The sequence below is a fragment of the Tympanuchus pallidicinctus genome, unplaced genomic scaffold (assembly GCF_026119805.1).
Source record: "Tympanuchus pallidicinctus isolate F22 unplaced genomic scaffold, pur_lepc_1.0 scaffold2, whole genome shotgun sequence".
Lineage (NCBI taxonomy): Eukaryota > Metazoa > Chordata > Aves > Galliformes > Phasianidae > Tympanuchus > Tympanuchus pallidicinctus.
In genome coordinates this window covers 3,050,247-3,063,399 of record NW_026294721.1, presented here as the reverse complement: position 1 = coordinate 3,063,399, position 13,153 = coordinate 3,050,247, and the positions used below count along the sequence as shown (strand labels likewise).

At 37.3% G+C, this 13,153-nt stretch overlaps 1 protein-coding gene across 4 annotated transcripts in view; it reads right to left on the bottom strand.

Annotated features, from left to right (window-relative positions):
• CTNNA2 (catenin alpha 2) overlaps positions 1-13,153 on the bottom strand; it is a 453,719-nt gene that overhangs the window by 322,076 nt on the left and 118,490 nt on the right. For all 4 annotated transcript variants that reach the window (XM_052682457.1, XM_052682450.1, XM_052682451.1 and 1 more), the window contains exons 5-6: positions 12,870-12,989; positions 10,711-10,977 (exon numbers count right to left, since the gene is read on the bottom strand). In XM_052682457.1, coding sequence (XP_052538417.1) covers positions 10,711-10,977; positions 12,870-12,989 — 387 coding nt within the window. The remainder of the gene's footprint in view (positions 1-10,710; positions 10,978-12,869; positions 12,990-13,153) is intronic.

Genomic DNA, 13,153 nt, shown 5'->3' with positions numbered 1-13,153 from the left:
TTCATAGCATTGGGACTTTCAGAAAGGAGCTATATAAATTCATGTTTCTGTAATAACAAGAATGAAACTGCATCGACTGACCTATCTTAGCAATTTGTGTCAATTATAAGAAGCACAGGTAAGATAAATTCCTTTAAAAACCTGTAAAGGACAAGTCTCAAGTTTCCATCACTTATTGAAAGCCAGTCAATGAATGATGAATGTAAATGAATTGGAACATTTAATATGTTTTAATCAATTAGCTAATATTAAAATCATAAATCAATGACTGACACTATAATCCAGGTTTTATAATTAAGTGTTTCAAGGCTCTTTGTGACTGCAGACTGACTGGTGTCATCTGTATCTTCGCAGTGAGCTATAAAGTACATTATTTTGGCTTTATTTGCTGAAACAAATTCCCAGAAAATTAATTTCAACATAATTACAGACTTAAAGTGTGCTAAACTTGGAATACCTTCTTTAGATACTGTAGGTAAGTATATCCCCAATTTTTTAGAAGTCATAAACGAATAGCTGCAATGTATTCGTAAAGAACAAAAGCTTTCAGAAAATAGATGCCTCCTTACTAATGAGTAGAACATGCCATTTCTTTCTTGCTCAAAGAGGAATAATCTCTCATAAACATTAATAAACTTCTGAAATCCAAAATCTGAGATAATTATCCACATTTGAGCAAACAATATTGAAAGTAACTACATACTATGGCCTGCTCCAAAGAGACCAAGGGCAGAAACTGTAATGGATATACCTTTAAATTTTAACCCATGATTTTAGTTATGTGTTATAGGAAGTCCTATAGCAGCAACCACTCAAACCCACAGAGGATGAGCCTCACAAGAAGCAATGCAAGTGCAGCAGCAACCTGACTTGGCTTTGGTGCCCTATACCTGTAAGCAATGCATTATCTCTCCTGTCCTGAGCTACCACCATAACAGAAGTGAGCCAAGTCATGGACTAAAGGAACCCAGCAAATGTTTTGTGGTAAGTTTATACGATTGATCTTTGTGTACATATCTTAGGGTGGAAAGAGGGGTAATGATTAATGAGGATGCAACTGATAGTCTAGGATTCCCAATCATATGATGTCATGCTCACTTATACAGTCTGGGAGGAAAGGAGGAGGAGAAGTGGACGTTTGGGCTTACAGTACTTTTCTTTCCAAGTAACCATCACATGTAATGGTGCCAGGAAGTACATGTAACTTGCCTGGAAGTGGTTAAACAACTGTTCTAGTTTTGCCTTCCTTCCTGTGTACACAGCTTTTGCTTTATCTCCACCCACAAGTTCTCAGGCTTTTACCTTTCCAGTTCTTTTTGCAATCTCACTAGGGAACAGTAATCAAGCAGCTGTGTGAATCTGAACTGCCTGCTGGGTTAAAACAACACAATGCATTTACGTAGGTGTTGCGATCAGAGAGCATACAATCATTCAAACTTCACCACAGCAATCTCAATTGGAATATATTTTTCAACAACATAAAATAAATAAGGTTTAATAAAAACAAAAACAAAATGTTCAGATGAATTTAATCTTTTAAAGCAATTCTGGAATCCCATAAGAACTACTGCCAGTTTATAATAGTCTGCATTTTCCAAATTAATGCTTTTAATCTGCTCTTGCAAAAAGTTACTTACTTAAGGTATTGCTGTCTCGTTCATGACAAATTTCCTTACCTGTTGGTTTACACAAGTAGGCTTAAAATTTCAGCAGTTACACAGAACCACAGCATCATTTAATTTTTATACATAAAAATAATTTTTAAGATTTAGTTAGGAAAAAAAAAAAAAAGTCCAGATCTGCAGAAGCTGAAAAACAGCCAAAATAAAATAGATCCAAATAGATCCTAAGTCAATGTACAGAGTCATAACCTCTGATACTGCTCAGCGTTTTAGCAAGCTTGAAAAAAAAGAAAAAAATAAACACATGGAAAGCATTATCTTCTTCAAGTTCTAAATTGAAATAGTGAAACCACTTCTACTTTACCGCCTCAGAGACAGCAACAAGCTAAATCTTAAACATAATAGCTCAGCTATAATCTACAATGTATATTCAGGCAGGAAAAGGTCTCAGATAGCATTCTTGGGAAGAACAAATGAAACAGGTCCATACTGTTTTCTTGTTTATACAGATGACTGTATGAGAACTGAAGAGCAGATTCTCACCTTCACACAAATGGCTGTTTGAGAATTCCCCAGTCAATAACCTTACAGAGTGAAGAAGGAGGAATTCATGATCTCCTTGAAATTCCCGCATTTTACTATTTCCTAACATCCAACCTGAATCTCCCCTGGTGCCACTTGAGGCCATTCCCTGTAGTCCTAAAGTAGTTGCATGAAAATGGTAAACAGTAATAGCCATTATATACTGCCATACAATCATAGAACCATAGAATCACCGAGATTGGAGAAGTCCTACAAGATCATCCAGTCCAACCTTCCACCTATCACCAACAGTTCTCACTAGAGCATGTCCCATAACACAAAATCTAAACGTTCCTTGAATACATGCCCATCAGAATCTCTGCAGATGAAGGAAATAACCTAGACAGAACTATCTTTCAGTAAAATCTTCATTATACAGTTATGCACATATGCATATCTAATCCCACTAAACAGAACTGATACATTAAACACCGTGATGAATAGCAAAGCACAGTAGAAGAGATTCTTAATCAGGAGTTAAGGCTCTGAGGTCCCTTTAGTGACTCTTGTATTAATCTGCTGCATGACAGGACAAACAATTACTTCTTTCCTCTATTTCTCTTTTTACACTTTGTTAGTTCCTCTATTTAGAATGTAAAGCCTTCAGGGCAGAGATCATTTCATAATGTGCATCTCAGTGATTTAGCACAAGGAAAATACCATTTTTAAGGCTAATGCGACTGCAAAGTCAATAACATACCACAACAAGGAACTATATTCCCAGTGACAAATGCCTTTAAAGCATCAAATTGATAAATATCATAAATGAACAATGTCACACACACAAAAACCCAACAACAGTAACAAAAAAGAAGTCTTTGTGTAAAAAAAGAGCATATAATATACTGAGGAACCAACTTTTGTAAAGTAACATGGGAGCTAATATTGATTAAGTGCTGCTTTGGAGAGCTGCCTGCACAACAATGGAAAGAAACCTGCTCACAGATTGTTTAATGTATGTACATCTATGTGCACCTAAGCTGCTAACATGGCTATTTAACTTTTCTTTAGAGACAAATCAAATGTTTGTGGCTGACACTACGTTGTATTTCACAGAGATACCACATAGCAGAGGTTTGGAAAACCCAGTACCAAGAGTGCAACAGCTCTCCAGAATTCACTCTTCACATTCCAAAACCTCACCTCTACCTACCACCAGAGTTCATGATGGATTATTCAGGTCAGAGCAAGACACAAATGGCATATAGTAGTTATTAGTATGAAAATGTCTATAATCGGAAAGCTTTCATTCTTTATGAAAACGTAACTACCCTAAGAGTGATTTAATAGTATTTAAATCTCTCAGTTACACTGTTAAATTTGTGATAATATCTTCCTTAAACAAATTACATGAATAATTAAGGAGATATTACTTCCATGAGATATTGGTGAAGTTCATATGTGAGTTACATAAGCATCTCACAAGTGCTAAATCAGCACATGCAAAATAGTGCCAACTGTAATTTAATTGGATAATTTCACTAAATATGGAAAAATATTTAATATATTTTGGATATAACTATTCAGATATTCATAACTATTATTAACCAAATTCCATTACCCACAATGAAGAAATTATTTTCCTGGAGAAAATCTATGTAATGCTTAGAGATATAAATATATTTATGTTGATTCAATTTTTAATGTGTGTTTCATCTGTGTTTCCACTGTCTCTAACAAATTTGTTTGGATAAGAGTTCACTACAAAATCTCCTCTGCAAATAAACTGGTCATTGTCCTATTATAGCTTAAATGCATCTGAAAGGAAAACATGATCAAAAGAAGTGACAGCAAGATATGGTTAAGCTTGCAAACAGCATTTTGCATCGCTAAATTTTTCTGCAAGGTTAATTTACTATACAAAAGAATGGAGATTCAGCATTTCAGGGGAAAAAAAAAAAACCAATAAACCCACTAGGTGGTGCTCTTAAACAGAAAATATTCATCCAGAACTCACCAGCAGCATTTGTAGTGCCGAGAGAAATGAACGTACATCACTCCAGCTGCCAGTAGGGAACGGTGTTTCCCTTTACAAGAGGTCCTGCTATGTTTCTGCTACGTATTCGATACCAAGATCTCATCACTTCCACTGCTGTCACTGATGCTATGGAGCTGATGTTTCCACAATAATACTTTCCCATTTATACACAAACACAGACAAAACATTAGCCAAAATATGTACAGTGCTGGCTACTAAGATTGTAAGTAGGAAAATAAATAAATAAATAAATAAATGAGTTAAAGAATTTATTTCTTGCTGCCATATGGAAAATTCTGAATTACAGCACTTTCCCCTCTTATACAACTCTTACCTCAACAGAAAGGCAAAGGCTTTTGCAGAAGGTAAACAAAATTCAGAAGTTAATTGCAGAAAGAGGGAATAACTTGAATCCACTGCATTTTCCCTCTTTCCTAAAGTATCAAATGATGTGCAGCACACTCCTGAAGTTCTTGAAGGCCATGAACAGGAAATTTAGAGCAAGAGGCTAATGATGGTGAAGGAAGGGAGATTTATTTGGGGAAGGAAGGGAGGGCAGCTGCAAAGCTGTTGGCTGAAATAACCGAATTATGTTAGAAAAGTGGGAAGTTCTGTTCCTTCCAATGAAACATAATATGTTTTCAGTAACTTAAATATAGATTCACCTCAAGTAGGAAAAACAAAAATAATTTTCATAGAATCATAAAGTTTAGAAAAGGCCAGTAAGATCATTAGTTGAACCACTGTCCCATCACCACCATATCCACTAAACCACACTCCTAAACGCTGATCACTTCTTTCTCATCTGTAGCAGATCAATTCCATTATAAAAGAAATTATTACTGTATTTAGTCAAAACTCAATGCAATTTTGAAACCAGATAGACCAGGGGTGACACACAGGCACATTAAGGCCAGATGTAACATGGATGAATGTTCCTACTAAGCAAATTTAATAACAAATGAATGCATGCACAGAGAAACAATAAGTCACTGTTTATCTGTTTGCATTCACATCTATTAAAATCAAGCACTCTATATATTTTAACAAATACAATTTCATTTAATTCCATCTATAGACACAGAACTTCCTTATTTAGACATAGAGCTCAAAGAGAAAGTCAGCTGAGCAGTCTCATCAGTTATGACATTTTCTTCACTGAGCAATATAGAAAATGAGAGATACTTGCTTTTAGCATCAATGGAAAAAAGTATTTTTGCTCCTTTTTCCAATAAACTCTTTTTTAACTTTAATCAGAAGCATTACTTATTTAATCATTTACTCAATTTATCACAGAAAATCCAAGACCAACCATCTAATTGTTAATTTTTAAGGATCTATGATGCATTCACAGTAAGCATCTTTATATTTGCTGATATAACTGCACAAAAATTATTAATTTCTCACATCAAAAAGTAAATGCACTTCCCTTGGGAGTGAGTTCCAAATGGTAAAGGGGTCCAGGAAGGCTGAGGACTCCTCAAGAAGATGATATAGAGGTGCAGGAGCAGGGTGTTCTTGTGTACCATAAGACAACCTGATGGGGAAGAAGGCTAGTGTGGCTGAACAGAGAACTTTTGCTGAGACTCCAGGAGAAAAAGAGAGTTTACCTTCTGTGGAAGAAGGGCGAGGCAACTCAGGGAGAGTACAAGGAATTTGCTAACACATGCAGGGAGAGAACTAAAAAGGCAAAAACCCATCATGACCTCAATCTGGCTGCTGTGGTAAAGAACAGCAAATAATGTTTTTACAAATATATTAAAAGTAAGAGGAAGGCGAAGAAGAACCTTTGTCCTTTACTGGATGTGGCAGGGAACTGAGATGACACTGAGGATAAGGAAGAGGCTGAGGTTCCCAATGCCTTCTTTGCATCTGTCTTTCATAGTCAGAACAGTTATCCTCAGGGACCTGGAAGTCCATGATGGGGAGCAGAATAAATCCCCCATGATTCAGGTGGAAACAGTTAAAGAGACCCACTACTCAGCCTTGACTGTCAAAGGTCAATGGGGCCAGATGGGATCGACCTGAGGGTGCTGAGGGAGCCAAGCTGCTTTCCAACATCCATAAGCAATTCTGGTCAACTGGAGGGGTCCCAGATGACTTGAGACTTGTTAATATGACACTAATCTATAAGAAGAGTCATAAGGAAGATCCAAGGATGTACAGGCGCATCAGCCTGATCTCGGTGCCAAGCAAGGTTGTGCAATACTCAAGGGCAATCACATGGCAAGTGCAGGATAACCTGATCCCCTGATCAGGCCAGCATGGGTTCATGAAAGGCAGCTCCTGCTAGATCAACCTCATCTCCTATGATTGAGTAACCCGCCTGCTGGATGTGGGAAAGGTTGCTGTTGTAGTCTACTTAGACATCAGCAAAGCCTTTGGTGCTGCCTCCCACAGTATTCTCCTTGAGAATCCGGTAGCCTGTGCCTTGGACAGGTACACTCTTTTCTGGGGCAAAAACTGACTGGATGGCTGGGTGAATGGAGTTAAATCCATGGATTTAATGGTATGGACAGTGGGATCAAGTGCCCCCTCAGTAAGTTTGGAGATGACACCAAACTGAGTGGTACAGTTGACACACTAGAGGGAAGGGATGCTTTCCATAAGGACCTGGACAGGATTGAGAGGTAGGGGTTCCAGTTAGCCAAGAAGGCCAATGGTAACTTGGCTTGCATCAGAAATAGTGCAGTCATCCATACCGGGGAGGTGATCATCCCTGTGTGTGTGGCTATGGTAAGGCTGCACTTCATGTACTGTGTTCAGTTTGGGGCCCCTCACTACAAGAAGGACATCAAGGCCCTGGAGTGTGTCCAGAGAAGGACAACGAAGCTGTGAGAAACACAAGCCTTATGAGGAGCCACTGGGGGAATTGAGACTGTTCAGTCTGGAGGAGGCTCAGGGGAGGTCTTGTTGCCCTCTACAAATACCTAAAAGGAGGTTGCAAGCAAGGTGGGGTTTGGCCTCTTCTCTCAGGTAACAGCGATAGCATGAGAAGGAATGGCCTCAAGTTGCACCAGGGGAAGTTCAGGTTGGATATTAAGAATAAACTCTCAGAAAGAGTGGTCAGGCATTAGAACAGGCTGCCCAGGTAAGTGGAGGTTTTTAAGGAAAGAGTAGATGTAATACTTAGGGATATGGTTTAGCAGGCAATATGGGAGGTAGATGGACAGTTGGACTGGATGACCTTAGAGGTCTTTTCCAACCTTAATGGTCTTATGATTCTATGATTCAAAACATTCAAAGGTATTTGAACATTAAACATTTTAGGGTGACATATTTGAAATGCTACAATCTGAATTTCAGAAGTGGTTTAACTTTCAAAGTGTTGTTAGGATACCCTACATTTCCAGAAACTAAGAAATCCCAGCCCTGGTCCATACTGTGACTGTAAACACTATCTGACTAGTTGAACGTGCCCTATACCCAACAAATACCATTTCAGCCCACCATTGACAACAAGTGACAGCAGCAGTCCTTTGACAATGAGAAAGGCTGAGACCTAAAAAACTGTATTAGAGAGAAACTGCCATGTGCTCAGTGTAAATGTTGTATGTTCAGAATTCACAGCAAACTCCTCTACGTACCTTGCAGAAATTGGGATAATTTTCTCTAGAGGAACCAAAGGAGCTCCCTTAGTTGTTGCAGTAAGAACCCAGAAATATTTAATAACTGTAAAATGTATAACAAACTTTAATAATAAAATCCTTCACTATTAAATCAAGAAATATCCAGAGTTAAATGATCCGAAAATGAAAAGCATGAATAAGGATAATTAAACATATTTTTGTAAGTTTTATCTATTTCAAGCAGTAAATGAATGCAGCAAATGCAGAGACTGGACAGACTCATAAACTCTCTTCATTTCTACATAAATAATCTCTGAGAAGCAACAAGTGATAATTCTTTCCAAAGATTTAACTCCTAATAGCTCACAGGTGATTTTATACCACAAGTCACGGTGCCTCTACAGAGTATGACAATGACACCTATAAACATACTAGCTGAAGTGATTAAAATAGGTTGGGTAATGATTTATATTACATGTGATTATATTTTAATAGAGAAAATATTAAGACTAATGACATTGCAGTCATTTAAGTGTTAAGCCACAGAGTGCTGACTCCGAAATCAGAAATACTCAAGTCTGAGAACTGGTAAATGCTATGGAAAAATATGTAAATATTTTTAATAAGCAGAATTAACTTACCGTACAATACCAAGTTTAGTATGCACTTCATAACAAAACCAAATGGCCACTGTAGTACAAACACACTGTGAAATCTCTCTCACTGCAACAAATAAACCCTCCTTTCTCATGCGGTTTTTGTGTTGCTGCCATATCTGCACTCAAGACATAGCTGTATGAACCTGGTAATTTTGCTTGCTTTCCTACTCATACAGTATAAGGATAAATGTGGAATCATCCCACGACTGGAGCTACAACTTTGGTCTTTCCCTGAAGTTTAGGGAACACTGACTCCGTTACAACACTATGTCCAAATAAATCTCAGTCAACAGCTGATCACTGAAGAGAAATAAGTAATATAGTTAGAAAGTAGATAAAGCAATCATTTCAATCTTTGCATCCTCACTGATAAGAATTTTTTCATTTCCTAAAGCTGGAAAAAAAGGATGAAAAAAATCTGTTTCTCCACATGCATCTGTGGACAGAACATGATCCTATGACTACATATTTCCCATGCACATTTACGATGCTGCCACATGATGTAAACCAGGAAAGACTTTACCTGAGAAGAAAATTGATGAACAAATGTGGTCCAAAAAAGGCAGGGTTCAACATCAGATGCCTCGCATCGTCTCCACAGCCCAATGAATCACTAAAATTACTTTCACTAAGCACAACAGCCTTTTCCAGAGAGCAGTAGCATCATCAGTTTAGATCTGCTAAGAGTCACGTGTTTTCTGTGACTGTTTGTGAAACCTCTACTGTCCATAACAGCAAAGTCACACACAAAAGCCAGAGTACAATCAGATAAACAGGGTTATTATTCCCAGGACCTTACCAGTAAGGGATCTGTAAGCTGAGAAGGCCTTGCAAACCAGGCAGAATTCTTTAAATCTTGACCCACAATAATTTCACAGGACAAACTACATAATTAGAAATACAGATACTAAAACAATATCAGTACTGTCAATGAGGGCAGTAGTATTTTTCTTTTTACCTATCAGTACAATGAAATTTATCTCTGGGTCCCACAGCAGCTCTGAATGGTTTTAGCAGTGTTTCACCTTCTGCTACTCCTTTTCATTCCTTACACTCGCAACTGCTTTGACCCAAGAAGGAAGAAATTTGATCAGAGCACAGCTTCTTGTTGGCAGCGTGAGGCACCACAAGAGGAAGAAAACATGTTACCAATGGCACAAACCCTTCTGCTAGTCAGCTACCAGCCCACTGGCTTTCCCTATGCCACACACATTTTGAGTTGACATATTCCCAGATTTGTCTCCATTTCCCTTTTGCTATCATTTCTGCATTCATTCTCTGCCTTTTTTATTATTATTATTATTATTACCATATCCTACTCAGTCACTGAGCCACTCAAATCCCTTCAGTTACATTTACTCTTTCTATTATCATTTCCAATGTAAACCCAATGATAGTAAGCTGCAGATTCATAAGAGGAGCCCAATCTTAGGACAGGAACCACTAGTACAAATGCCTCCACTTCCAGCCATAAATACAGCAGGACTGAGTAGCTCCTCAAAAGGTGCACTGCAACTTCACAAATTAGTCTAAGAAAAAAGTACCATTTCCTAATAATAACTTTGGTTAGATCTTCATTAATGTCAAAATTAATTTATCTAACACCAGAATTTTCATATATTGTCTTGAATTAAAGCTTTTTCTCCTTTCTAAAAAACTCTCAAGAATGAAGAGGAGAAAAATGGTTACAAATAAGATTAGTAGTGAAATTAACATGTAAAAAGATAAGTGTTCAGAAAGTTACTTAAGCAAAACTAGCTGTTTCTGGTGCAGCACCTTGTCTGCAATTAATGGGACTAGCTTCATCTGTTATCTGTTCATCTGTGCCTTATTTGATGAACATAATCCATGATTCAATACACTTTGTTAATGTTTCCAGGATGCTCAGCTCCACCATCATCTTTATTTTCCTGTATTATCTTCCTTCCTGACATGACAGATAAATCTGATTTCACCATTCAACAAAACACATGACAAACATCACAGAAATAAACTGTCAGATTAATCACACTTTGTGCTATTTATGTAGCTGGATTTTTAAAGGATGCTAGGGCAGAGAAGTTCTTTCCCTCTTGCACAGTTGCAGCATAATAGAACAAACACCTTATAATTCAGTCCATTAACAGCAGATAACTATTCCTTGTTACAAATAACACAGATCAACATCTGCACTTTGCCTCTGCATTCTAAGAAAGTGGACCTGAATGAAAAGAAAAATGTGAGTCCTATCTAAAATGCACTTAGTTAAAAGCACTGTAGATTCCATGGTGAAACATTTTCCACAGACTTCTGATACTCACATCAAATTCATTTAGTGCAGCAGCAAGCTCTCCTATGCCAGTATGCCCCTTGTTTTCATCAGTGGGTGAGGTGGCCTGAGCAGCGTTGGAGATACCAGCAATTGCCTCTTGAACTTGTTTGAAGACATAGTCTCTGTTGGCCCTAGTGGCTGCAACATCAGGGTGACGAAGAAATGCTTGGGATGCAGTATACAGCATTGTGGCATTCTTCTTCAGAGCACCTCGAGCTGCAGCCATTTCATCCCTGCAGTGAGGATCTTTCAGCTCCTGTAGAAAAACACACAATTATTTAGTTGTAAATGAAAGCTTTAGTGTTAGAAAGTATGATCTAAATTGTCACTGTCCAATGGTTTTGCAGAGATGTCATTAATGACGAAATTGACTATAATTCTCACAAAATCTTTTTATGTGCATAGTTACAGTTTTATTAGGGGTACTGAATTTACAAAACATGTATTTTGTGGCTTCGTAAGAATTCTCAATATTTCATTACTTGGATTCCTTACAAAAATACTTTCTTTTTTTTTTTTCCCCCCTTGATGTGAAGTCCACAAATATATTTTCTTTTCATGGCTATGACTGCCATGCTTGTAGATATTTTCCCCAGAGTTTTCCTTTAAATATAATACACATTTTGCTTTCTCTACATTTTGCTCTATTTCTCGTATACTTTACATTTTACCTTAGTGACTTATTCTTCCTTTTGTTTCCTCTGACAACATACAACAGATGTTCTGCAATGCCTTACCAGAATAAGATGGTGCAGTATTATATTTGTTTATCAACTAATATATTCATGTATATATAATATCAACTTATTTATGAAAGCTCTTAAAACATCAGGTAAAGTACTCCCAGCAATGCTCATAAGCAGTGAGGAAGCACTATTCTGTTTTAAAACTATGAACAATGAAGTTTGGGAAGCTGAATAGTTTACTTGTGCTCACGCACAAATCAAATGCAAAAACCGAAAAAGAATCCATGCATTCTGGGCTTAAAGGTTTTAGCACTTGATGAATTTCAACCATAGGATTCACTGATACAGTTCTCAGAGAGAATTAAGTTCCTAAAAGTTTTGCCAGCTACAAAAGAAGAGATTAAAGGAAAACAAATGAACACCTAAGAAGTACTTCCAATCCTGTCAAGATATTCCACAATTACACGGAACAGCTTGCTGGTACTACATAAATGAGCTTTAAGACGGAAATCTTAAAAGGTTTACGCTAAGATTTGCTTTTATCTTTTCATATCTCCAAGAAGAACATAAAAGACGTATAGCTTCGTTAGCTTTACCGTTAATGTTTTTAACTTTTCCACATAATTTTCACCACATCTCTGAAGAGAAGTGTCTGAATGCACAAAATCACATTGTTTATGTGATACTAGCCTTGCATTTCTGATTTGTTAGAAATGTACAAGTGATACGAAAATAAATCAGTACCACTGCAATGCAAAAGTAAATAGAAGGATGAATGTATAAAGCCAGCTTTCCAAACTGAGTGTGCTCTGCAATCTGCAATACAAAGACATCCCCGAATGATTATCAATATTCAAACATAACTTTGTGTTGAACAAACCCTACACAACTCCAGAATGACAAAATATCTGGACTCTTCAGAAGAACAGCATTCAGGAGAAAGTTCTGTTCAATGCAAAGTTAAGTAGCTGTGGGTGCTGAACAAATGCTGTCATGACTTTTTATTCTTTTTTTTCCGTCTGCTTAAGTAATAAACACAAAAAGAATTGGGTACTTGCCTTATTAAGTATCTGAAAACTAACAATGTTCGTTTTATACACAAATTAGACACCCATTCTTGAATCTGAACTAGACCACACTTCCAAAGACCTCATGCTTTTCAGCTGTTGAAGTGCCTTCAAAGCAATTGATTGGGAACATCACCATTTGAAAACCATTCCAACCCCCCCAAACAGCTTGCCTTTTCACCTTTACTTCACTGTTCATTGAATTCACTTGAATAATGTTCTTTAAATAATTACATTTTGAAAAATTTCATCACAATCAGAAAAATCCGTATGATTCAATGATGTGCCATGACACAACAATTACTTACTGTATGTTTTAAAAGCATCTTGAGCATGAAACAAGATCTTTAGAGTCAGGCCTAAATTTCTCAACCACTGCTTTGGAATGTACTCACCTGCTGTCGTCGCGCAGCTACATAATTCAGTTTCACCATCTCTTTTCCAAATTCTTTAAAGCGATTTGCTAAATCTTGTTCATTCGTTGCATTTTTCACTGCTTCAAGTGCTTCCTCTACCTAGAACATAATAGATCAGCAATGTTAGGAGTTTAATCCAGCTGTACAACACCTGTAAGTATGCCGTCCATTGCATATCCATTCATCAACAGGCTTGAAAAGTGGGCCCAGGTGAACCTAATGAGGTTCAACATGGCAAAGTGCAAGGTTTTGCATTTGGGTCA